This window comes from Semicossyphus pulcher, unplaced genomic scaffold (genome assembly GCF_022749685.1).
Source record: "Semicossyphus pulcher isolate SPU_LCO1_2020_fin unplaced genomic scaffold, fSemPul1.0.p SCAF_3, whole genome shotgun sequence".
Lineage (NCBI taxonomy): Eukaryota > Metazoa > Chordata > Actinopteri > Labriformes > Labridae > Semicossyphus > Semicossyphus pulcher.
The window spans coordinates 16950979-16976297 of NW_027211704.1; the positions used below are offsets into that span (position 1 = coordinate 16950979).

At 43.6% G+C, this 25319-nt stretch overlaps 1 protein-coding gene across 2 annotated transcripts in view; it reads right to left on the reverse strand.

Moving 5' to 3' along the window:
* The window catches only part of LOC138605918 (zinc finger protein 385A-like), a 28931-nt gene extending 3651 nt beyond the window's left edge, over window positions 1-25280 (reverse strand). For both annotated transcript variants that reach the window (XM_069678376.1, XM_069678375.1), the window contains exons 1-5: window positions 25050-25280; window positions 12871-13016; window positions 9450-9560; window positions 1019-1193; window positions 536-856 (exon numbers count right to left, since the gene is read on the reverse strand). In XM_069678376.1, coding sequence (XP_069534477.1) covers window positions 536-856; window positions 1019-1193; window positions 9450-9560; window positions 12871-13016; window positions 25050-25059 — 763 coding nt within the window. In that variant the 5' untranslated portion in view covers window positions 25060-25280. The remainder of the gene's footprint in view (window positions 1-535; window positions 857-1018; window positions 1194-9449; window positions 9561-12870; window positions 13017-25049) is intronic.
* Window positions 25281-25319: the final 39 nt, after the last annotated feature.

Genomic DNA, 25319 nt, shown 5'->3' on the forward strand with positions numbered 1-25319 from the left:
ATCCAGGCCACCGTAATTCTAAAATCAATCCAAAAGGCAACTGGACTTGGTTGAAGTTCTTGAAGATGTTGCACCTCTCATCTGAAGAACTGAAGAAGCCTTTCGGATGAGAGGTGAAACGACTTCAAGAACTTCAAACAAGTCCAGTTGGCGTTTGGATCGAGCTTAGAATGAATGAGATGATGAGAAATTGTTTTTTGTTTTTAATTCCATCAATCAAAGATCAGAGTTTATCAATCAAAGTTCATCAGAGAGCAAAAACATTCAGTGTAGGTGGTCGTAGATGCACCCAGTCAAACCTTTGCAGTTTTAACTTGCTGTAATTTACCACTAAGTGGCACTAATGCACCTGCTTTGGTTATACTGACATAAAGCAGAGCAAGTACAGAAGTGCCTTTAAAGAGCCATGCTAAAGGCTGTCTCAAGTTGCTTTTGACAGTGAAATATGCATAATGCCGCTGTTTGTGAAGCTTTTTTTCCCCCTGCTCTGTAGCGGGATGTACTTAAGACCCTGACAAAGCTGTTTTGGAGTTACCTTTGTTATGTGCCTCCAGTTGTGAGAGGGAATTAACAGCTACTTTGCACAGGGAACAGTAGAGGAGCTTCTTGGCTTTCTCTTCCTCTGACTCCCCTGAAGAGGGGCTGGGTGCTGGGGACGGGGTGTCAGGAAGACCAGCCGCTGCCGGATCCGCAGGCGGGGTGCTGAGGGCCGCAGAGGGGGAGGGAGAGGATGACAAGGGCATGCTGACAGAAGGGAAGAGGGGACACTCTGTGTCTGTAGAGGTCATTGTGGGTGTTGGAAGACGGCTAGGGGTCAAAGGTGACTTGTTGGAGTTGGGACAGGATTGGTTGTCATCTGTAAACAGCACAAAGTTTTTAGGTTAATGAAGAATTTGTGAAAAGTCAACCACGTAACTGATCCCTCAGCACTGGTCGTGAAGATGATGATATAAAAGGATAAAAATTACGACGACTTGGTTCAATTATATTCCGTCCTTATGTCTAAGGTGATGCTCACCCTGCTTACTGAGATCAGGCTCCGGGCTGGATGGTGAGGGGCCTGTTGGGGAGGGTGAAGCAGTAGGGGGAGGGTGCTGCTTGTCGCCATCTTGGAGACGAGCTGTCTTGGATGTCTCGATCCCCTTCACCCTCCGAGCGTGCCGGTTCCCCTTGTAGTGGGCCTCTGCCTGGCTCTGGCAGAAAAACATAAACACCGTTAACATGAAATCACGAGTTTAAGCGGGAATGACCAGATCCAACCTGCCAGGTCGTCTTGTTAACAACACACTACAACAGGGAATGGCAGAAGCCAAGTTAAACCTTTTATGTATCGGCCCAATGCAATCCAAAAAGCAAAAGGAAACTCTTCTGTCTGCTTGAATTTTACCTTCAAAGTTCTGATGACTTATGATGAGGTGTAGAGATTTTAGCTGTGTTGATTTGAGAGGTGTCAAATCTCTCTCAAGTTTGTAGACTGCTGCTGGTGAAGGTGAGTGTTTGGACAGTGAAAGAATGAGGCTTTGCTCTGATGAGATATATGGGAACAAAGCACCTACATTTACACCAGACAAATCCAGTTGAGCTTTCAAGTGACAATCATTTGAAGCCTGTGGTCGTGATGGGCGTGGATGTGTCACAATAATGTGATTGAATGACTGTGGACTTCCTTCAGGTAATACCTGTGTAACTATTGAACCCCCCCCCCTATATTATCTTGAAGATTACTGATAGTTTTTTGGAACATATATTCTGGCACCCTGGGTTTTCCCTGCATTTCAGCTGATGGTTTGCGGGTCTGATGTGCTGATGAGGCTGTCAGGGAAGATTAGCCTCCACAATGTTCTCGTCTTCCCTCACTTCGGGTGTAATCACTGAACTGGCCTGCTGAGCTGATGATGATTATTGAGTGGTGGGATTATCTAAAATGGGCTGCAGGGCTGTGGGCGACCGGTGACAGTCAGCTGCTGAGGGAGAAAAAAAGGAGCAAATCAAGAAGAGGGTGTGTGTGCCCGCTTGTCCTTGTGTGATTGCTTTTCAGAGGATCAGTATCAACTCAGGAGAGATGGAGAGGAGTGGGTATTTTAGTAGCACGGGTGTAGCACAGGATTCAGTTTAATGGAGCTGAGGTTTGGGTGATGGGAGAATCGTTCTGTGTTAAAGTTATGATCCGAAGATTTAGATTCCAGTGTTTTTAAAATGTTTTTCTCTCCTTCAGCCGTATCAGAGCTGTGCGAACACATTGTATTTTGTCAAGCTAAATGAAGCAAGCGATACTTCATCAACAAGTACACAAAAATATCTGCATGACAGCTAAAATAGGGTTATGGTTATGGAGAGGTCGCGCTCACGGGTAATAAACTATGTATATAAGCTGGGTAGGATTAGGCACCTACTGTATACACAGGGTTAAAGCCTCTGGACATTTGGCTTAAAGTAGTCAACACATATAGGATATCAAAGTTGAGAGTCTTATTTAGCATCGAGCAGAATCTGAGTGAAAAAATGTTCAGAACTATTAGCAGGTGTAGTTCAATGTCTTGTTTACACCACAGCAGCGGTGCACGTGACAGCGCAGTGCGGCCCTTAACAGTTCATATTAGCCGTCTACTTCAAATATTAGAGGAGGAAGCAGAAGCCTCTGGTCACTGAAAAGTGCTGCACTATCCTTAGTTAGCAGTTAGCATACACTAAATGCAATGCCAAATGATTGCTCTGTATCGTTAGCTAGTGACGTATTTTTACAGAAGTTAACTCACCCTGCTGAAACAAAACACTCGCCGCTGAAAACAGATCATCAGCCGCCCGCATTTAACTCCCACAGACGAAAACACACCTGGACACCTGTGGCTGCAGCCGTCATTGATCAACAGCACACACGACTCACGCAGGGTGTTCATAGCCGAATATCTGCCGTGTGACTGACGTACAGTTTGCAGAATTAGTTTTGCAATTTTCATAGTAAGTTTTATGGAAACTTAAATGATAGTATTTTGAATTCAGATTAGACCAAATTTCCTAAAACTTTTAGGTTTGGTCGATGCTTACTATTGTGTACATAAATTACAGCGGCTGTTGTATTTAAGTTTCAAATGGCTTTAAAGTTTGACAAAGTTTCTGGCTGCTGCATTTCAAAATTGCAGGCGCCAACAATGTTCTCTCTTCTTGCCCTTTACTTTCTGAATTAATACATAACAGACTCAATACCTCCTGCTCTGACTCTTCACATTGCCTTTGGATACAAATCACGCAGTGCAAAAAAAATTCAATATGGAGGTAATTCCTCGAGACACTGGGTTGGGAAATCAGTGTAACCCTTTAAGCTCACATATACACGTGCGTGCCAGCTTCAGATGAAATCAAAGGAAGGAGTGATGTGTTAGAGTGCAAATATAGTTCCTCTAAGCTCCTCGCTAATACAGTAATGCAAGATGGCGTGTGTGACTGTATGTGCATGCGTGTGCACTAGCAGAGGCCTGCTGGGACTAGATAGGTTTCATTATGTCAATAACAAGGCTAAAGGACCTGCCTAAGGCGCCTGACAGGTACATGTCGGGGGCTCTGCGGGGTGGGATGCTTCACTGAGGCAAGTGGACCACTGGGACGTGTTCTGGATGCCGGTGTAAGCCTGAGGTATTAACTGCCAATGATAGTTACCCATATAGCCCTCATCCTGATTGGTGATGACAGAAAAGCAGATATAGCTCTGCAAGTGTAACCAGACTCCTCGGACTGCTGCTACTTAAAGCCCTGCAATCAGACAAGGAGAGGAAGCCCTACACCTCCAACGAACAGATGACCGAGAGCTCGGAAGTCAGAAATACTCGATGCTCCTTCTTCTCTTTGCACTCCTCACACTCTTCTTCTTTCCTTTTCTGCATCTCCAAATAGTTTTCTTTGTACTTGATACTTTCACTCTCGCTGTGACCTTCAGTGTCAGGTCTGAAGAAATCGATAAAGGTGTCCCAGCAGTTCAAGCATAAACAGAACTGACATCCTTGGAGGTCAGGGTAGTGTGCAGCAGACAATAAGATGTAAAGGCATTCGATCGTCTAAGTTGAAAAGAGAATAATGATGAAATATAAAAGATGTTCGGTAAAAAAGGTGAAATGGACTGAGAGAAGAGCCTATGGAAAGGGGGATTAAGATGACTGAAGAAGCAGAGATGGGATTAAAGAGGGAGAAAATGAGAGCAAGTGAATGTCCCTGAAATCCTTTTTCTCTCTAAGCAGGATGTGCTTTGATGTTTTATCTATAAAGCGACAAAGGCACAGAAAGCAGAGAGAGAGAGCGGGTCTAGCAGCCAAATCTACTGTACGGGGTACTGGCAGCAGCGACAGGAAGAGGGGGTGGGAAGGAGCTGGAGAGGTGGAGAGAGGGAGAGGGGGACAGATGATACTGTGTACCCCGCAGAGGGAGACGCATGAAGAAACATGAAAACTGACGAGGAAACTGGTGATCAAGCCGACTCGCAAAGCAGATGTGAGATGTGAACGGACCAAGGTTTGGAGCGAGGAACGAGAGAGAGAGAAGAAAGGAGAGGTGTCCAGCGTGGTGCTGCAGTGGTGACGATGGCTAATGCAGCACGGTGTGACGTCAGCCTTGCAGCAGAGCCGAGCTAAACATTGGCAGGCTAATCTGTCCTCTGTGGCCTGAAATGAATTGCAATGTGACGATTACAACATGTGTGGCTACAGAGAGAATCACCTGCCTCTGAATGCCCACTATCAATCACTGATGTGTCACTTTGCTGAAGTACTCAAGAACTCCCATTAAACATCGGCCTCCCTCAGACATAAACAGGAAAGAAAATGTTGGTATTATAACTGGACTTCAGTGCCGTTTGACCTGAAGAAGACTTGATTAAAAAAAGAACGAAAGCTGTGGGAATTTTTGAGACTGATATTGATTCTGATTTCAGAGGGAGGAAAATACGGCTGGTGTATGTTTGAGATGAAAATAGTCTTTCTCCACATGGATTGTTCACCCAGTTTGCACGGATTTGTTTATGTAAATCTACTGCTTTCTTCCACAAGCAACAATGTTACAGAATAAATAACATTTTTATTAGCGCCCGACCGATATTGGATTGTTGGGGTCGATTCCGATATGAGGAAGTAAAAAAATTTGGATATCGATATATCGGCTGAAAAAAAGCAGTCCTCATTTCCCATCATGGCTGCCGCCTCGTGCTGACTGAGTAGTTTAAGTTTGCTGTTTTATGTTGCAAAATGCAAATACTATTTTTGTTAGTGTTTCTAATGTGTCTGTTCAGAACAAATGTTCTGCATATGGCATATGTTGGTAATTGTCATTTTTGTGCTGGTTTATATTTGTAACCACGAGTCAGGTGGCTGTTACATTTCTTGACTCCAGCTGTGTTTTGTATGAAAAGCTGTGGGTCTGGCCTGCGTGAAAGTTAGATATAGTACCCTCTGTTTAGACTTAATGTCACTGCCTTACACGTGTCCAGTAGGGATGCACGATATTAGATTTTTTGCCGATATCCGATATGCCGATATTTTACAACTCATTTAGCCGATTACCGATACCGATATTTTTTTCCCGCACACCTAATTGCAGAGATCATCAGCTCTCTTCTGTATTGGAATTAGCGTACAGTATAATGGTGATACTCTAATCACATTTGTTACAACGGTCGGGGTGACGGGTCTTGAGATGGTTAATCAAGTTTGTAGTGTTGAAAGATTTTGCCTTGGCTCCTCCTCGCATCACAGAAGCTGAGCAGTCATTGCAAATAGCAGTTTTGCTATCTATTTCAGACACTTTGAAAAACTTCCACACCACGGACATTTTGGCTTCTAACTCTCTCATGCTGCAGGTAGACAGACGTGTATGCAGCAGCCCATCATTTTATCGGTTAATTATATCGGTGGATATCGGCGTGTTGGCCGATATCAGATTTTCATTCATTCATTTTTCATTTTTAAGCCATTATCGGCCGATACCAATAACGGGCCGATAATATCGTGCATCCCTAGTGTCAAGCCATCTTTCTATATTTTATATTCTGCAAAAGTTCATATAATAATATCAGAGCATAACAGAGGTCATATTCACCGATACCGATATATCTGCGGAATGCTAATATCGGCCCATAAAATCGGCTGACCGATAAATCGGTCGGGCTCTAATTTTTATACTTTGTTAACCTATTATAGCTCAGACTGCCATCTGCTGCAGTGTTGACAGTTTTGTAAACAACAATGTTGTCTGCTGAACCACCTAGGCTATGAAAATCTTTTTAGCATCTAGCATACAATATAAGAAATCATATTGGCTGATTGGCCGATGATATCATTAAAAGCATCAGTCCGACTCCTGATGAAAAATGAGTGTCTGCTTTGGAACTGCAACGCAGCCCAAGCTGCTTAAGTAAGCCAAGAAATGTCCTGTAAGCAGAGTATTCCTTCATTATTAAAGAATGTCCATCGTGCTTTAAGCTCCCAGTCTATCAGGTTACTGTGGAAAAAGCTTTAGAGCCGCAGCAGAGCAGATGCACACCGCGACTCGCAAGTAAAACAGCAGGCAGGACAAAAACAGGTGGCATAACACACTAGTCGTGTCACTGGTTAGAAACGCACACATGCACATTCATACTGTATGTAAATATGAATTGCTGTGTAAATGAAAGCAGCCCCTGCTCATGTTCTGTGTAGACCATGTGAGAACATGCAGGTCTGAGCGGGGGAGATATAATTAAGCGGCCCCTCACAGAGAGAACAGGGCAGTGTTACATGAGCTTCAGATGACTCCCTCCCTGCCTGTGTCCTTTACACACCACTGCATTTAGAGTACAAGTATTTTGCGCTCCGTCACGGGAATGCGTTTATATTTTTAGCTACGCTTGCATGTCTGACTTTTGTTTGATTTCTTCTCATGTTTAGGTTACAGTGTAGGTCATACGCATCAGGATTCATCCATCCGTTAAAAAGTCTGTTCAATGTTGATCAATACATGTCACTCAAATTAAAGATTTTTGGCTGAACTGCAATCTGCATCTTATTGCTTGTCATAAAATTAAGTAGAAATTATTTTGAGCTGTTTTTCTTGTTTTATATTTGTCAATAAATGTACAGAGGCCGAGTTATCAGAAATGTGTGTGGACCACCAGGAAATGCGCCACCTAACCTTTAATTTCTCCATGCGAAGAGAGGCAGCCTGAGACCATAAAAATGTTTAAACCAAACATGTGCTCGCAGCGCATACACACTGTAAAAGGCCCAGCACCAGACCCTTAACACATCAATCATGTCACCCAGTAGCTGGGTTTTGGATGTCCACATTATGAGTTATTTACTTTTCAGCCTGAGATAACAAGACTGCCTCCTTAATGCGGGCACTCGAACCATTCCTCTAGAGTTTCATCACTTCTGGCCTCTTTTATTTCAGTCCCTCTGCCCCATGTTGGAGTAGCGCCGTCTGTCAAGAGTGAAATGCAGAAAATGTGCACAATCAGCTCTAAGCTAGCTTTGAGGACAAGCTCATGTTAGCTGCGGTTGACCCTCGCACACCTCACACTCACCTCACCAGTGGACTTAAAAACCACTGCTTATACTCAGAGGATCTTTATTAGCACCTGGAATATGTTTTCCAAGTTTGACACAGTTTAGACCAATAAAATATCTGTACACTTTCCCCCCTACTCTGCTTCCCTGATGGGCTAAAATTGGAGCTGAGAAACTGTGAACCAAGATCTCACCTGCTCCCTCTTTACACTCAATCAGCTAACTCTGGGTCCAGCCAACTGAGTGTTTAGGTCACGTTTTAATTTTGTCGCTGTTGTGTTACAGGGCTCTGTGAATGTTTCTGGTCTGGAGGGCACATATGCAGTTCCTAAAATGATAAAAAGTTCAACTGAAATTTTAAATACAAGTTATATAAGCTTATATATCAGCTGTCGCAGCAAAATAAATCCTTTCCAGTTGAAATGTGTTTGTTACTTTGGTGTTGATACATCGGAGCAATGCGGTTAAAAACCCTGACAAAAACAAAACACAGTTATTCTTGTGAAGAAAATCTAAATGTTTTAGTGCTTGTTTTAATTCCTCCACATGCTGCTTTACAGGCTTTTAAAATATGTTGCTTGTTAGTGGGTAATTAGAATAATAAATATTTCAAAGGGGATTAATTACTGAAAAAAGTTGGAGAAAAACTCGGAAGCATGACAAAGGTGTATGTTTGGCATATACATCCACTGAGCAACTTTCATGTAGCTATATATAGCTAGCTATCTAGCTAGCTATCTAATGAAACTAAAGCTGGTAAGTCATGCTATAATAACCCAGTCTGACTGTTATGCTTTGATCATTTGTTAAAACTTTCAAAACATGTTTTTACATAAAAAGTTAGGAAATGTGTTTAGCTAACATAACATTATCTTGGATAAAGAATTTGGCCACGTTGGCAAATACGAAAAATAATGTAAAGCTGATATTGTGACATCATCCAGTGGGGAAAAGTGCATGTGCTGGTTGTTAACAAAGCTTAACCCGTAACCCAGCAACATTAGTAGTTAATTCATGTCCTGCTTGGTTACTGCCACAAGTAATAAGCTAGTTAGCAAAACATGCTAACACTTAAAGCTAACATTTAAACAGACACTAGCTGTGTCCCAATCCAGGGGCTGCATCCTTCAAAAGCCATATTTGAAGGCTGAATGCGTCACAGCGGGGCGTCGAAGGCTGTCCCATTTCGAAGGCTCCGTCAGATGCGGCCGACAAATGCGTTTTCCTTTTCCCGGGCCCCGAAGGATGCACCAATGGATCCTTTGTAGCCCGGGAAAAGGAGGCCCAACCTATCCCAAGATTCATTGCGCAGCCATCCAAATGAGATGGCGGACTCTTACGCGGCCGAGGAATAAAGTTTTTGGTTTTAACTCAATCGAATAGCTAACGTTACACATTTAAAAAAAAACAAAAGGGCCTTTGAAACAAATTATTATTAAAGTTTCGTGACGTAAGTTATGCTAGCTAGTTAGCCCACTAGCTACCTGTTACTGGGCAACAGGAGCGACGTTTGGTGATGTAAAGGTAAGGGCGGAAACAGCTGGTGACGCAAACAGGAAATCCTCTGTCGACCAGACCGTCTCATTTCAGTTCGGCTTTAGCAGTCTACGACGGCTATGAATGGTGCATCCTTCTTAGACTGCCTCATTCAAAGGCTGCAGCCCCTGGATAAGGACACAGCTACTGTTTAATCCAATATCAATTACAAGAGATACAACCCTCCAAACTCAAATGCCAGGTATCACTCTTACTACTGCCACACACACACACACACACTGCTCTGGCATGGTGAGAAATCCTTGACAGGCCTGTTGTTCCAAGAATCAGCTGCTAAGCTGTGATTGGATCATAGCTGCTGAGGGAGTGGTTTTAGTGAACAGTCAGAAGCATATTGTCTTGATTATGTTGTTTTAGGCCTCATACCTCTGAGTTGAATCGTATTTGACAGACGTTGCAGGAAATGATTGGCCGCTTTGTCTTCACCATAGGTGGCCCGAAGGTGTGCGTCATCACAGCCTTCTGGACAGGGTCCATCTGAGGAGAGACAATCCAGAGGTCATTTCAGTGATTCAGCAACACAGGAAGAGCTCAGAGGGCGGTGTCTCTGTGTTCCTCCTAACTGCAGCCCCTGAATGTGGATGAGAGAGGAAGGTGAAAAAGTGCAGGTGAATGACAGGGGAGGCCGCTGAAAGGGAAAGCTGGTAGATAAAAAGAGTGGAGAAGAGTGAATTGAAGAGGGAACGTTGATTGATGTGGACAGGAGGGTGTGTGTTTTCTCTGCAGCAGCTGGTGCTGCTGTCTGTGCCTGAGTTCTTGGGTGCCGTTCAAACGCTTTAATTCATGCTGGGGTTGGACGGGCCTAATTACAGACTCCCTGTCTCCAAAAATGTGTACTTTGTTTGCGTGCTACAAAACCCCTCAAAACATCAAACCAGAGTAATGCTCACAACAAAAGAGATGTTTCCTGTGGAGCACCGTGATAAGAGATGAAATGTATAGTAGATGTGATTCAGCTGAATGCTGCAGGGACAAAAGGTCCTTGTTGCAAGAAAAACAATCTGATTTGGCTGTAGGGGAATATGATTTCACATTTGCGATAATGAGAACACTGAGTAATAATAAAACAGAAACATATGTAAAACAGTAAAATTAGCCAAACATAATACAGATGTCTGGTTTTACATAAAACCGTGCTTTTAGTAATTAAAAGAACAAAGACACAGACAGGATTAGAATTCTACTGAATCAGTTTTATGGACTGTACAATGAAAAGTGGTCAGACATGTCTTTTATATCATTTTGTCAATACAAATGGAAAATCATTGTCGTTAGAAATATACAGACAAGTTACGGTTCTTTCATCCCTCATGGTTTTCGGAGTGTATATAACTTAAATATCTTAAACAGCAAATTAAAATCGGCACATTGACCTCTAACCTTTTCTTAAATAAACCAACCAAGCTAGATTTCCACCACGCGGCCCCTCTCATAAAATGTTTAGTACCTCACTATGAGATGACTCGAATGGACTCGTGTGAGCTCTCTGACCCGTTGGCAGAGTTCAATAACCACAGCGTTGGGTGTTGCCCTCATTAAGCAGCCAAAAGTACACTGCGGTTTTACTCAGCCTCTCATCTCCTGCTCAGGCTGTGAATGCACGCTGCCAAATGAGAGACTGTTTACACTCTCCAGCTCCAGGCACCGGGGGGAAATAGTATAATTGGTCTGAAAACCTAAACCCAGTTTGAATGCAATGCGAGACATATTTATAGACTGCAGACTGCTTTTTTTTGTGTCTCCGATTCACCTCTTGTTTTGTGTTATTAATTTAAAGACCTTTAACGCCGTCAACTTTGTTTGTGTACGTCTCTACATTTGTTTCTGAGCCAACACCGCGTGTGGGCCGACAGTGGTACAAAAAAAATCTCTTATTGGGGGCTTTTTCCCACCATGCCGTTCATTCACCGTCTGTTCTCATCAGAATCTCTCTCTATACATCTGTTCCTGCTGTTAAAAATTCATTAACCTTACAGTCTGCTTTCTATCTCCTCTTTCGCTCAAACAGTGGAGCTTTTTGTCGGAGAAGAAATTTAAGTTTATCGTTTAGTTGCAGCCTCTATAATAGACTGAAAGATCTGCGTGGCCTGAAATCATTGTTGTTTTTGCACTTACATTACATTTGTGAGTCATTATCCCCAGGATTTTAGTCGATAAGTTAAATATGTTAATCCAGGCTTTGTTCTTTAAAGCCAAACAGAGAGAAAAGTTAAGCACAGGTTGATAAACTTCATTGTCAGGATACATTTTATTTGATGATAAAATGTCCATATTGAGTAATATAGAAAATATAATGTGATCATATTGTTTCCCATGACCCCCAGCTGTTTGTCTTGCTCTCTGAAGGCTCTTCACCACGTTAGGTAACCAACTGAGCCAACAACTGTGAGGGATAGTAACAATGACAACAGAATACATACAGTATATATTGTATTGCTAAACAATGGACCTCGAAGATTTCCATTTAAATTAATCTCTGTTAAGTCACTCGCCGAATGAGGTAGCACAATGGTGATTGAGCCTATGGCCCACTGATGAGAGCCTTTGCATTTGCAGTATATAGTATTATTATGGACTGGGTGTCTGTGTTGACATTTGCGCCCAGTTAGTGACGCGTTTTCCATCACCCAGCAGTGGTTGGTCTGCCAGAGAGGGTGGGCGGAGCTAAGCGGCTGCTTTTCCGGTCTCTCCAAGTGTCGCGAGTAAACAGTAATCTACTATGGCTGAACAAACAAAGAAAAGATCGATGACTACAGATACAACTTCAAAAATAAGTGAATCTGTTTCCCAGACTGACACAGAAACTAATAACATGCACATTAAACTAACTGGAAAATGATTTTCCTCCAGAGTGTTAAAAACCTTAAAGGGGTCAGGCTCATTATCTTCCTCTGCACACGCTATGCCTCAATGTGCAGCTTACGTCCCATCGCAGGAAGGTGAGACCTGCGGTATACGCCGGAGAATCTTAATTGTCTGCAAACTAAGTGTAATCCTGGTGAGTCCGACCTGATACCAGCTCTCTAGATAACTCTCAGAACCACACACTCCATAAAAAGTCCAGCTTTTCTGTCCGTTTCCCCTTCTCTGTCCTCTCTCGGTGCAGCCCTCTATCACCAGATGACGACAGGGTTGTGTACCTGTTTAAATTGAATGTGCGGACAGAGAGTTATTTGAATTGAGGTGTCCTGGCATTAGTGGCCACACTCAATGTCCTCACTGAAGCAGGATGAATCATTAACCTGCGGACGGGTCATTTTGCCTGAGTGCATGACGATGAGCTAAACGATAATGTGTGTGTGTGTGTGTGTGTGTGTGTGTGTGTGTGTGTGTGTGTGTGTGTGTGCGTGTGATGCACATGAATCCCTGTTTGTCGCCACGCTGACCTTCACATGAAACCCAATCTGGAAATGAGAAGGAGCCACAGAAAACGCTGACTGCAGAGAACACAGCCGGTGCCTCTTATACAATTGATTAGCTGTTATTCATTTTATTGCAGTAAAACACTCCACTGGGCATTTTCTCAATTATGCTGAAACTCACTCTGCTGAATAAAAAGTAAACAGCTGTCACCTTATCATTTCGGATTATACAGTATAAATCCTCAGCACTTTATCACTCGTCTTCACTCAGGAGGCAGCGCTCCAAAACCACGACTGAATCCCAGCTCTGTCTTCTGTTATGTGAAACAACAGGATAACAAATCCCAGACACCGCGTGTGCGCACACTGTGTTTAGGTGTGTCTGTGTGCGCACACTGTGTTTAGGTGTGTCTCTGTGCACTCACTGTGTTGAAGTTGTGGAAGAGGCCGATGGTGGCCGGATGAGGCGACTCCAGGGGGAACTGGAGGAAGGGCTTCATGTCCAGCGGGGATGGGATGACAGGCGGGCTCCTGAGGAAGGCAGGGACCGGCCCCGGTCGGTTTACACTTCCTGTAGTCGACAAACAAACAGGGAAATTATAGTTACAAATTTTTAAAAAAGCATGAACATAGACAAAATGATCAAGTTGGGGAACACAAACTGAAATGATTTCACATGGTTTGTTATTGATAAGAAGACAACAACAGCCACCACATTTGATTAAGTTAACGTTTTGGGAAATACACAAACAATTACACATCATGTTTTTGGTATTTTGCTAAATAGATTAGTCTAATGCAAGTTAGACCGTTTCACAAAAATAAAGAAAAAGGAAAAATTAGACACCTTACCCCCAGGCTAACTCAGCTCTGAGACCCATGTTACCATGGTAACAATCAGTGATACCTGCTGACGTCTTTGATGGACCTGTTACACTCTTCGCTGAATTGTTACAATAGACAAACATTTTCTGCTGGGGTAAACAGACTTGAACGGTTAGATGCGGTTACTCTGTCGGTCCATCTTTTTTTGTTTAGAAAAAAGTCTTAATTTACCCAGAATTCAATGCACCAAAGTCCTGCTTAAAATGGTCCAGAACTAAACTGCTTTGTGAAACGGATGCATTTAGACGTCTATCTGAAGTCTTGACTATTTGTTATATCTAAGCCACAGTCAAAGTCTATCTTTGTGAAAGCGGCCCCTGGTTAGCTTAGCGGAACGCAACTGGGCCGTGGGCGATAACTTTCAGTAGTCCAGCGTATAACCAGATTGTGTTGTTCTTTTGCATAAACCTGTGAGGGTAACCTGCTGCTGGCTGGAATGACATGAAATGATCAAGACGGCTAAACACAGCATTATTGTTGATGGAACATAATGCGTCTTATTAGATGCTGGTACAACAGAAACATTGCCAACGCAAAGCCCATTTGGGAGGTAAAATAAACCTTTCTAACATGTGGTTTACAGTGTGAAGCTGTCACAGGTAGACAAACAAAGCTTGTCCTTTGGATTTAAGAAGTACCTTCGTCTGTCCTCTCTTGCATATTCCCCTTTCCCACCTAAATTTAGCACATTGACACTGGTTTTTCAGACCCGCGAAGACCCACTTATCGTCTCTTTTCCCATTGCCAGTGGAGTACACTCCTGTCGGCCTCTTTTCTGCTGCGTCACCGTCGGACGTCACAAACGGGGTTAAGACAGGGTTAGTAAACAGTGAAGGTGTAACGATTGTTAGTAGGGATGCACAATATTGGATTTTTTGCCAATATCCGATATGCCGATATTTTACAACTCATTTAGTCGATTACCGATACCAATACCGATATTTTTTTCCTGCACACCTAATTGCAGAGATCACCAACTCTCTTCTGTATTGGAATTAGCGTACAGTATAATGGTGATACTCTTATCACATTTGTTACAATACGATAATTACCCGGGTCTACTGCAGAGTCATTTGACCCGGGTCTGAATGCCGATTGTAACCTTTCCCACTAAGCAAAAAAGGCAGGTGTTTTTGACCAGTGGGAAAGCAGTTTAAGTTATGTCACTTGTCCTTTATAAAAAAGGATTTCAATTGACTGTTCATTGACGTTGTCTCTGTGATGCAAGTTATGCAAATTACGTGCCACCAATACGTAATGCAGTGTGAAGTTTCCCCAAAGTGAAGCTACTTCTTTAAAGCTCAGCATCATATAAAAACAAGTACATGCTGTAAAAAAAAAAATCCCTGTTTTAATATAATTTTGCATCTTCTGCCTCATTCTGAGCCCTCCACAGCCCCACTTCTCCCCTCTCTGCCTCTCTTGCTCACTTTTCTCTCAGTAGTGGCTCAGCAGCGGTGAATGCCTGCACTTGAGGAGTCTTCTGTGATGGGCAGGAGGGCTAAGCTCCTTAAGCCTCGCAGCTGGGGTGCTGCAGATATCCGCCTTTTCTCCATTTCTCCCTCTGTCTCTCTCTCTCTCTCTCTCACTGAGCACACTTTTCTATCCCCATTTCATGCTCTCCTTACTCTGTCTGCCTTGCCTCTCTATACCCCATCTTTACTTCTCCTCATACCCTTCTTTCCAGCTTGTTTTTGTTCCTGCTTCTGCTCATCCTCTTTTCTGTTTTGCGCTCTTCCTTTCCACTCCTGCTTCCCGCACTTATTCTTCTCTGTAGCGCACCAGCAGGCTGCTTCAGGCCCTATCTGGCTGCGCAGAGAGAATTTGTATAATCTTTTCTCCTGAGATTATATGCAATCATCATCCTTTATTGCCGCTGCTTTGTGATGACTACTTAACAATTTGAAAAGAAAACTGGTCACTTGTAAAAACGGGGGAAGAAAAGGCTATTTTGGTAACAGCAGAGCAACTCCTTTCAGTGACAGCAGGGGTAAAGAATGTGCTGTCAGGATCAGAAATAAATGGAGGGGAAAGTCTCTCCTCCTGGCATCCTCTCTTCAGGCTCTTTCAGTCCTTGTGAGACTGTGACAGCTGAAGCTCAGCTGTAGCTATTGTCATTTTTGTCCTGGCTAATTTTGCGTATGCTGCAAGACAAGGAGGGAGTGTGGAAGGTACGAAGGGAAATATGATATAAAAGTGCGGGTCAGGCTTTAAATGTCTTTCAGACATGCCGTAAATGCCACCGCTCACATGGCCGCCATTATCGCCTCTCCAAAGCAACCGCAGCGAGGTTTGTGTGGTGTGAAAAAGCGGCCGTAATAACACACCTTAGTTCACACCCACATATGAACATGTAGGAATGAGCCAACGCAAGGTATCATGGAGGAATACGTGTACGCAAAGGCAAGATGAGATTTGGTTAGAAAAGAGATCTGAGACCGACCCGATCTAGAAACGTGTAAGTCCACCCCCAGTCATTTCTGATTCCCCTCCTAAGCCTGTTTGTTCCTCCTGAAAATGAAAACCAGGAACAAAACAGGGGCCGCAGATTTATACTCTTATTTTAGAAAAGGTTACATCATTTCTCAGTAACAGCTGGGCACGCTGCTTCATAAAAACACAATAAAAAAGGAGTAAATACTGCATTTGATGGGGACTATTTTCAGTCGTGGAGTAATACACTTTTGATGAGCTAGTCAGTGTAAATTAACAGGCCGATGTGGGTGGGATAGTCTTAAACTTTGCCCATCTTCACACTGGGAAGGGGATATGTCACCCAGTGCAGCTCACTGATGTGTTTTAATATAGTTTATGGACAACAGTGGAGCTCTGTGGCACACAGGAATTAGATTATGGGGCTTCAGCTGCACAGACTCTTCTTCGCAGTTCATCGTGGGGTTTTTGTCGTCTCTTGGGAATCGGTGCAGAGAAAAAATAATCGCCTAACTTCTCCTTGGAGTGGGTTATTTTTTTGCTTCTAGTTATTGTGTCAAAAACTCAAACTCAAAAAGCCTCAGAGGTAATTAAACATGTGGTTAACAAAGCGCGGAGAGGGACGAGAGCGGTTAAGCTTTATGGATTGGCTCAGAGGTATCATCATTGTGTTTCCTCTTTGGTTAGTGAAGCGTAGTCCTGACACGCGCCTGGTAAATCCGCAGCTCATTTTACGCCACATTACGACTTAAAGGTCACAGCGAGACTTCTGTGTCTTGTAAAATCTGCATTAACTGCGCAGACGCTCACAGCGGAGTATTCTGCGCCGTCCCGCAGCAGCTGGATGCGGTGTGAGTGCAGCAGCAGCAGCAGCAGCAGCATCCCCTGACCTACCCTCCTCCTGAGTGATTTACAATGACATCAGATAAGCGAACGCCACGTCTCTCCGACAGCGGCCACGCAGGGAGGGAGAGCATTGATTGGACACATTCTGAGCAGCGTTAAAGTGTTAAAGCGCTGCCAAACTCTATAAATCCAGGCCTCTCCGTCTATGTCTCTGTCTCTCCTCTAAAGCGAACAGACAGCGCTCTCTCACCCAGCCCCTCATCTCATGCCTTTTTTTTCCCTTTTTTTCTAATGCAAATGTTTGGGTGAGAAGAAGATCGATGCCTGTGTAATAGCTTATTGAATTTTTTTGCGCGAAATGTGAGGGAGAGGTAGTCGGACAGAAATGAAGAGGCGCGCAGGAGCGGGGTAAGAAAAGAAAAACAGACATCCAGAGACAGAATCAAATCGTCACAGTAGATTTCACAAACGCCGACGTGCGCACACACGGGCGCGCACACACCAATGTGCTGTGACTAAGGCCTCTCAAATTGGCAATTCATTAAGGCAATTTAGGTTTAATGATCACAGAGGTAATGTCAATGTCAGTGACGTCGCTGGAGCCTCTCAGTATTCCTGCCTCCATCTTGGTGCTCCGTGATGGGACCAGGGGACTGGGTGACGGAGTGAAGTGTGATTATTGGATGAAGCGCAGGGTCCGACCACAACACAGGGGAATATATGGTTAAAAAGCAGAAAGTGCTGCCAGACCCACACATATGAGGATCGGCTTGGTGCTCGATGACATCTACATGGGCTGCTCTACACTGTGAAACGAGCCTATGTGGCAGATTAGCCTGCCTCCCCTGACAACCCACCCCCCCCTCCGCGCCTCACTGTCACTGCAGCAGAGAGGGACAACACTGTAACCCCAGAAAACCACTGGATCCGCTGTGTTGCCTTTCCTGCAAGGCAACGTGAAACAGACTTGATCCAACACTTGGTGGCAGATGACACAATAACAATGTGGATGATTGTCATGTGTTCAAATGCTTCATGACTCCTGTTTGCTGCTCTGTGGCAGGAACGCTGAGCCGCCACATTTTCGGACTAGGTGGCAAGATAAACCAGACGAACACTTTAAATGATTTGTCGCATCAGCTCTCGCCCATGCGCTGTTAAATGTAATGCAACTGTGTTAACCTTTGAAGAAACAGAGTGCTAACTTTGTCATGGGGGGGGAGAGAGAAGGCTCTGTCTTAGTGTCGCATACTGCTACTGTGAAGGACTGAGCATGAAATCCAATTTACTGCAGCTCGGCTTAGCCTCAAGTCAAAGGCAGCTGTTTCAACCCAAGCAGGGGACAGGCGACACTGCTCACACACTCGCACACCAACCTTTGTAGTCTGAACGACTGAGGCTGGAAACGAAGTTACAGGCTGATTGTATTTTGCGTGAGATCTGGACAGTGAAGGAAAAGGACACGGGGAAGAGGAGGGCTGAGTGCTGGTGAAGGGGAGCGCAGTTGATTCCAGTCTGCACTTTGTTTTAATGATAGATGCTCTGCGCCCCAGTGGCCACACTTAAATGCCACCTCCTAGAGACTCTCAGAAGCCCTCTTCCACTGGAAATGTGTGTGTGTGTTTATGCAGTGCTCCTGCAGCTCCACTCTCTCTTTAATGCAGTATTTGTAACTAATGAAGACTTTTGTGTCCCCTCACAGATCCTGCACCACTCTCATTAAATTTAAGAAACCATTATGTAACAAATGTAGCACATCGCCTGTTTGGACTTTTCCCTTTTAAGAATTTCTCATGAAAAATTCTGTTTCCGTATTGTCGGGTTATAAAGCATCGTAACGAGGTAAAGCCCCCCCCGATTGGCGAGGAGCCAGAGATGAGGACTTTGGTTGGAGATAATGGTGGCGAGGCTGAGAGGACGGAGTCGATTGAGCGAGAAAAAGAGGTCTGGATGAAGAGGGGAGATGAGGTGGAAAAAGAAGGAAAGCATGAAGGAGGGGGGAGGGAGCCGCATGTTTTGAGGTGAGTCCAAGGTGACCAGAGGAGGTAAAAAGCCACATTAACCTGCAGGTTAATGCACAGAAAAAAACACCATCTGCGAACTGAAGGAAGCAGTTACACTCCACACAGCATGTGACACACTGTACCGGTCATGTGTTCAAAATCTCATGCTAACATTAGCAAAGTGATGGTCGACACAGACGCTTGTAGGAGTTAACCTTTGGCTGTCACATGCAAAATGTCAAATACGCATGAACAGTTTGGGGTTATTTGTTGCCCTCCCCGTAGGTTCTCTGCGTGTCGTGTCTTCTTTTAAGCATTCACACGAATCCTGAGACATGGAGTTTGAAGTTTGGATCACGGTCGGTCCATTTTGGTTGAATCCCAGCCCTTCTCTTCACGCTGCTCACCCAAAACACACAAATGTGGACTGTCTGACTACTGGCGGAGGAGGAGACCAGGAGAGAGCATTAGGGACAGGAGAACAGGAGTATTGTTGTCACCAACTACCTGTGCTGCCATCGTTAGTAACTTTTTTTGGGCTTTTTACCTTTATTGACAGGACAGCTGAAGAGAGACAGGAAATGTGAGGAGTAGAGAGTGGGGTATGACATGCACCAAACGATCGGCAGACCGGGAGTCGAGCCTGTGATCAGTGCATCGAGGACTCTAGCCTCTGTACACGGGACGCCTGCTCGACCAACTGAGCTAAACCAGCGCCCCGTTATTGGACTAACTTACTACTTTTAGCTGTACGTCCTTCTAGCTTTTAGGAAGACTGCAGTCATGTGTGTACGGGCACACAGAAAGGGAAGTCGTTCATCCAATCATAACATGTGAACCAAAAGCCACAGATACCTTATTTTATTCGGAGCATTTGATTTATTAATGTCTGTTGGGATGTAACTAGAATTTCCGCTAATATGAGAAAAAATGGCCATCTATAGCTTTAAGGACGTGTTTGGTGAGCGTTATTTTTAGGAATATTATTGGCAGACTGTTTTTTCACTTCTTTCCCTCTCGTTTATGCGCATGTGCAGGTTAGCTCAGATTTTTGTTCAGGATGAAACGTTTGGAAAGTGTTCTCTTAAGAACAACATTTCTTTTTCATTTAAAGATTTAAAGAAACCCTAACCCTAACCCTAACCCTAACCCTAAATAAATGTCTGTTAAGTCACCATCTATCGCCGAATCCATCAGCAGAATGGTGATTGAGCCTATAGCCCACTGATGAAAGCCTTTGCATTTGCAGTATATAGTATTTTGTGTCTGCGTCACCCAGTTAGTGACAAGTTTTCCATCACCCAGGAAACAGTAATCTACTAGGGCTGAACAAACATAGAAAAGATCGATGACTACAGATACAACTTCAACAATAAGTGAAAATCCAAAGAAAAAGAAACAAATTTGACGCTCAGATGAAGGCAAACAGTCTAAAAAGGAAAGCGACCGTCAGAGAGGAAAATCGAGAGTTACAACCGTGACAAAGGGAGCCAACTGTGGACGTCGGGTTAAATTGGGAAGTGTGCTTCCAAAATGACGATTATATCTTAAATAGGTCCCCCTTTCTTTGTCTTCTTGTGACAGAGGCTTCTAGAGTCCGTAGTTATTACGCCAGAAGCAACAGAAGAAGAAGGATGATGTTGACGATGACTTCTTCCCATAGTGCATCCTGGTGCCGTGTCTTCTCCAGGTAAGAGACGCACATGCACCCGGCCATCCACATGATGTAAAAGAAAACGCGATTCATCAGACCCGGCCACCATTCTGATGCTCACGTGGCCGTTGTAGATGCTTTTAGCGTTGGACAGGGGTCAGCATGGGCACCCTGACCGGTCTGCGGCTACGCAGCCCCATACGCAACATACTGTGGTGCGCTCTGTGTTCTGTCACCTTTCTAACAGAACCAGCAGTAACTTAAAAGGTCAACACCTCAGCTGATAAATACAGGATTTCCCCTGAAAAGTCAAGATTAGATTCTAACTGTTTATTTATGAAACATAGATATATTGATGTTTTCTATGTGTGCCTGACGTGTGGCTAATTAACATGTATGTATCAGGCTTCAGCCCTTCAGGGAGGCTTACGAACAACCTGAACCTGGCTGCCATCTTCCTCTTTCATCACGCCGCGGTCATGATGTAGAACAGTTCGAGGCAAACAGAGAGCACCGCCACATGAACACATGCACAGCAAAGTAAGGGCCATTAAGAGATCCCCGGGATCCGCAGCCCTGCCCCGCATTATTATTCTGTTTGTCAAACCATTTACACACCTGCTGGGAGCTGGAAGATCACACTAAACAAACACACACAGGCACACGTGCAATAAGGTGAACACACGAACGCAACAATGGCATCAGAGGCACAGAAGCCAGGTGCACGTCCTTATGATTAGACTGAATAGAGATCACACAAAGGCTACGAATATGTGATCAAAACAGAACAAAAAGATATACAGCTGAACTACATATCGCACAGTGTTATTTCCCGCAGAAATTACAGGCTGTATTTTGGGAGTCTGAAGGGCAGAGTGTGGTTTCATGCTATAGCTCGGTCTTGAAGCGACACGCGAGGGTTATGGAGGTTAAGAGTCAGGCTGGTGGCTCAGCTGTGGTCTGCATAACTTCAGGACAGTAAACAACAAACAACAAAGAGACGTTCTGATCGGACCATGTGCCCTCTTGACATTTGATCCTTTGAACCAGTAAATAAGAGACGCAAGTGTTCTGAGCTGCAGGTTTCAAAGCCTTCTACTTTTATGATTATGCACAACAAGTCCTACAAATATGTAGTTATCATTTTAATTTGATCTAAACCGTACTCAGCCATGACCAAAGTGTTATTGATACTAAAAAATCTCCTGTAAAATTCCTGGCCAGACAGGCAGCGTCACATAAACAACTTACATTTTAAAACAAGTAGCAATTTAATGCTTTCCAAAGAAACGTATACGAACATTACGTGCTCCCAAACGCATTACACACAATGCAGGAGTCCGAAATGGGAATGACGATCCACAGGGCCCATCCCAACAGCCACTGGATTTAGTGTCCGGTAATTTTTGTACAAACATTTATGTTCCCCAAACAATAAATCCTAATGACGCAGCTGCTCACGTGGGCTGTGTGAAGGAACTAACCTGGTAACATGCACGCTGAAATTAAAATCACAATGTTCTGCTGCCAGTTGCTCTTGGGTGACTGTTTCTTGCCCCCTAGCACTTCCCCTGCTTCTGGTACTCTCTTCAGCCCTCTCCGTAACAGATTCTCTCTGCAAGGCATAATGGACCTGAATAAACTTCATTACCCAGGGGGCACTATGTGACGCTCACCTGCAGGCTCTGATTTGTCGCTTGCTAGTCTTAATAAGATTAACTCACACGAAAAAATAGGAACTTATATTATTTTATTATATATTATATATATTATAGTATATTATATATTATAGTATATATATTAAAGTATATTATATATTATAGTAATTTAAATGCTACTCCTCTTCATTTAATCTATCCATCCAACCAACCAACCAAACACCCAACCAAACAACAAACCAACCAACCAACCAACCAAACAACAAACCAACCAACCAACCAACCAAACAACAAACCAACCAACCAACCAATCAACCAGTCAACCAACCAAACACCCAACCAAACAACAAACCGACCAACCAACCAACCAATCAACCAACCAACCAACCAAACACCCAACCAAACAACAAACCAACCCACCAACTACACACCCAACCCAACAACAAACCAACCAATCAATCAACCAACCAATCAAACAACCAATCAACCAATCAACCAACCAACCAACCAACCAACCAATCAAACAACCAATCAACCAACCAACCAACCAATCAAACAACAAATCAACCAACCAACCAACCAACCAACCAAACAACCAATCAACCAACCAACCAAACAACCAACCAATCAAACAAGCAAACAACCAACCAATCGATCAACCAACTGAAAATCCGATCGACCAACCAACTAACCAATCAATCAATCAATCAATCAATCAATCAATCAATCAAACAACCAAACAACATACAAACAAACATTAGCAATATACATATAGTTTACCAGTTGCAGAAACTCGAGCCTGATCTGATTCTGTTATTTCTGTTTTCTTGTGGTTTGTAGACGAGTATACAAGCTAAACAAAATTAACCAAAGAAACAAAGAACAACACAGAATAAAGACGAATGAAGATTTTAACCACCAATGCTTTTTCTGGTGAGGAGAGATTGTGTATGGTTCTTATCCTGTAACTATACGCCGTCACAGTTATTTGACCTTCCCTTCTTTGCTGTCACGTTCTCCTTTTGTTCTGCACAATAGTATCAGGCTTCAAACATGTATGAAATATATGTCACTTAATCAAACATAAACAATGACCGGCACATTTTCTCTGTTGAAAATGTCAATACTATTCATCTCCCACTGCATCGCCTCCATTTAAAGGTTACGTATTTTCAGGGACAAAACACACCTGTGAGTCTTCGGTGAGGCTGTATTTACATGCACATATTTATAGATTACTTTATATTGGTTGAGTGAACAGTGATGCAAGCCACAAAGCTTTTTTCAGAGCGCTGAGTGAGGTATTTGCGTCAGACTGGAAGAAGCCTTGGCCCATTTTTAAATAAATAAAGACCTCAAACCTCTGGGTCTGAAATATTCATCATTAAAATCACACAAGAGTTACTAAGTTGCTCTGCACCGACAGAGATGAGCCAGCTTTAGCACACGACTTTCATACTCCGCTGCTGATTGCTTGGACGTGTTCGAATGCCGCCTTTCATTAAAACAAATCCAGTATTTAGATGGCGGGGAAGCTGGATGGAGAGGAAGTAGAACGCGTTGTTTTTGGGGTGGGTGGGGAGGAGACTATTCCTCTGTTTGTCCTCCATTTTTTCTTGTCATCGCTGTCCCTGTCATCGCCTCTCATGGAAACTATTTCGGGTTTCCGTCTCTGTTTCAGTAAAAGGAAACCAAACAGTGTATAAAACCCCGTCAGCCCGTGTTGTTGTGATCTTGTGTCCGTGTGTTTAGCGTCTAATGCACACAGAGTTAAAGCTCCGGGGACGGATTACCACCGGCTCAAACTCGCAGTCAGATCACAGGGAGACTGGAGCCGGGGGAAGAGCAAGCAAACAAAAATAAAGTGGTGAAATGTTTATTCAACAAACACGTACGTGGAACGAGGTCATCGCGTATAATCTAATTAAAGACTGGAAGGATTGGTGGTGGTATAAAACTACAATAAAAGGGTTCATTCTGCTGCAATTAAATACTTTAATTTAAAAATAAACTGCATGTTGTTCGGCTCGTTCTGCAACAATGTGCCGTTGTATATTTTATTAATTACACTGAACACATTGAAGAGCTGCTCCTGTGATCGTCCACAGTGATCAGCATCAACATAATTAAAACATTAATTAGTATATAAAGAAACATACACATAATAATATAAAGTTATCTTATATTTTCTATTTTGTATAATTTTTTTTAAACTAACAGGTACAGAGCTTTTCAACCTTTTATAGCCATTTAAGGACGGTTCTCTGTCTAAACATACAGATATATGACCTCTTCTGTCTCTTTACTCTTCTTTTAAGGCTATTTTATCTGTGTGCAAAAAAAGACAGTCATGTGCTCATGTGCGTGCTCGTCCCATACCGCAGACTAAATGGACAAACTAACGTTGAATGTGAGCATTTGAGAGGAGCCCTGTTTCCTGATCCTGCTTCATAATGATGCTCGGCGATGAGGCGCAAGGTTATACTGATGAATTGCGTTTGTGCGCCCTGCTGGTGGTGACCGCACTTATACTTCAGGCAGTGGGAAACTGAGATGACTGATCATGTAATGCACTGAATGGAGAAGTGCCTTCGCTGAGGGTCAGGTAGGAGGCATGAAATGAAATATGACCTCTACTGGCCACAAGACGTTTATTTGAGGATTCTTGTAAATGTCTGGATAATTAAATGTGATGAATTTTAGGCTGTAATGACGATGATTGTAATTTTTGGGCTATTTTCTGTTTTTTAATGTGTGCTTTTGCAGAGACAGAGAGTCCCAGGCAGTAAGTGTGATATTGCCATCCTCTTTGTCTTTTCCTGTTTGAGACTGATTGAAAAAGTTGAGGATGAATGATTTAATGACTGCGGGAAACATGAACACACAGATAAACAGATTAGGAATGTCTCTTCTCACAGCATCCTGCAGATTCTCCAAAGTGCGCAAGGGTTAAACTGGTCTTCTTTTAAACATCGCTGCGTAACATAGTTAACACTCTGTTTAGTTTACAAGACGTATCTAAGTTGGCACATGCAGCCGAAACTTTGTTCCAGAGATGAGCAATCACCTCACAGAAGATCGTACGTGTAAAAAAGAAATCAGTCGGAGCTTTCTGATTCTCTTACCCAAAATCATCCTGTATCCCTCCACTGTCAACTTCTCCGTCCCACGTCCTCCTCCTGCTCGACTCTCAACTGGCTACTGGCGTGACTCAAACCTCTACGGCTCCTCAAACCTCAGCGTGGAGAAGACATCCAGCCAGCATCGCAACCTTCACTGTGCATCCCTACGCTCTGACTCTTCTTCCTCTTCTCGCTCTCGTCCACATGAGATGCCTCTCCTTCAGATCTCGACACTCGTCTCCTGCTCAGCCAGCTGTTGCAGGAGGAGGAGGA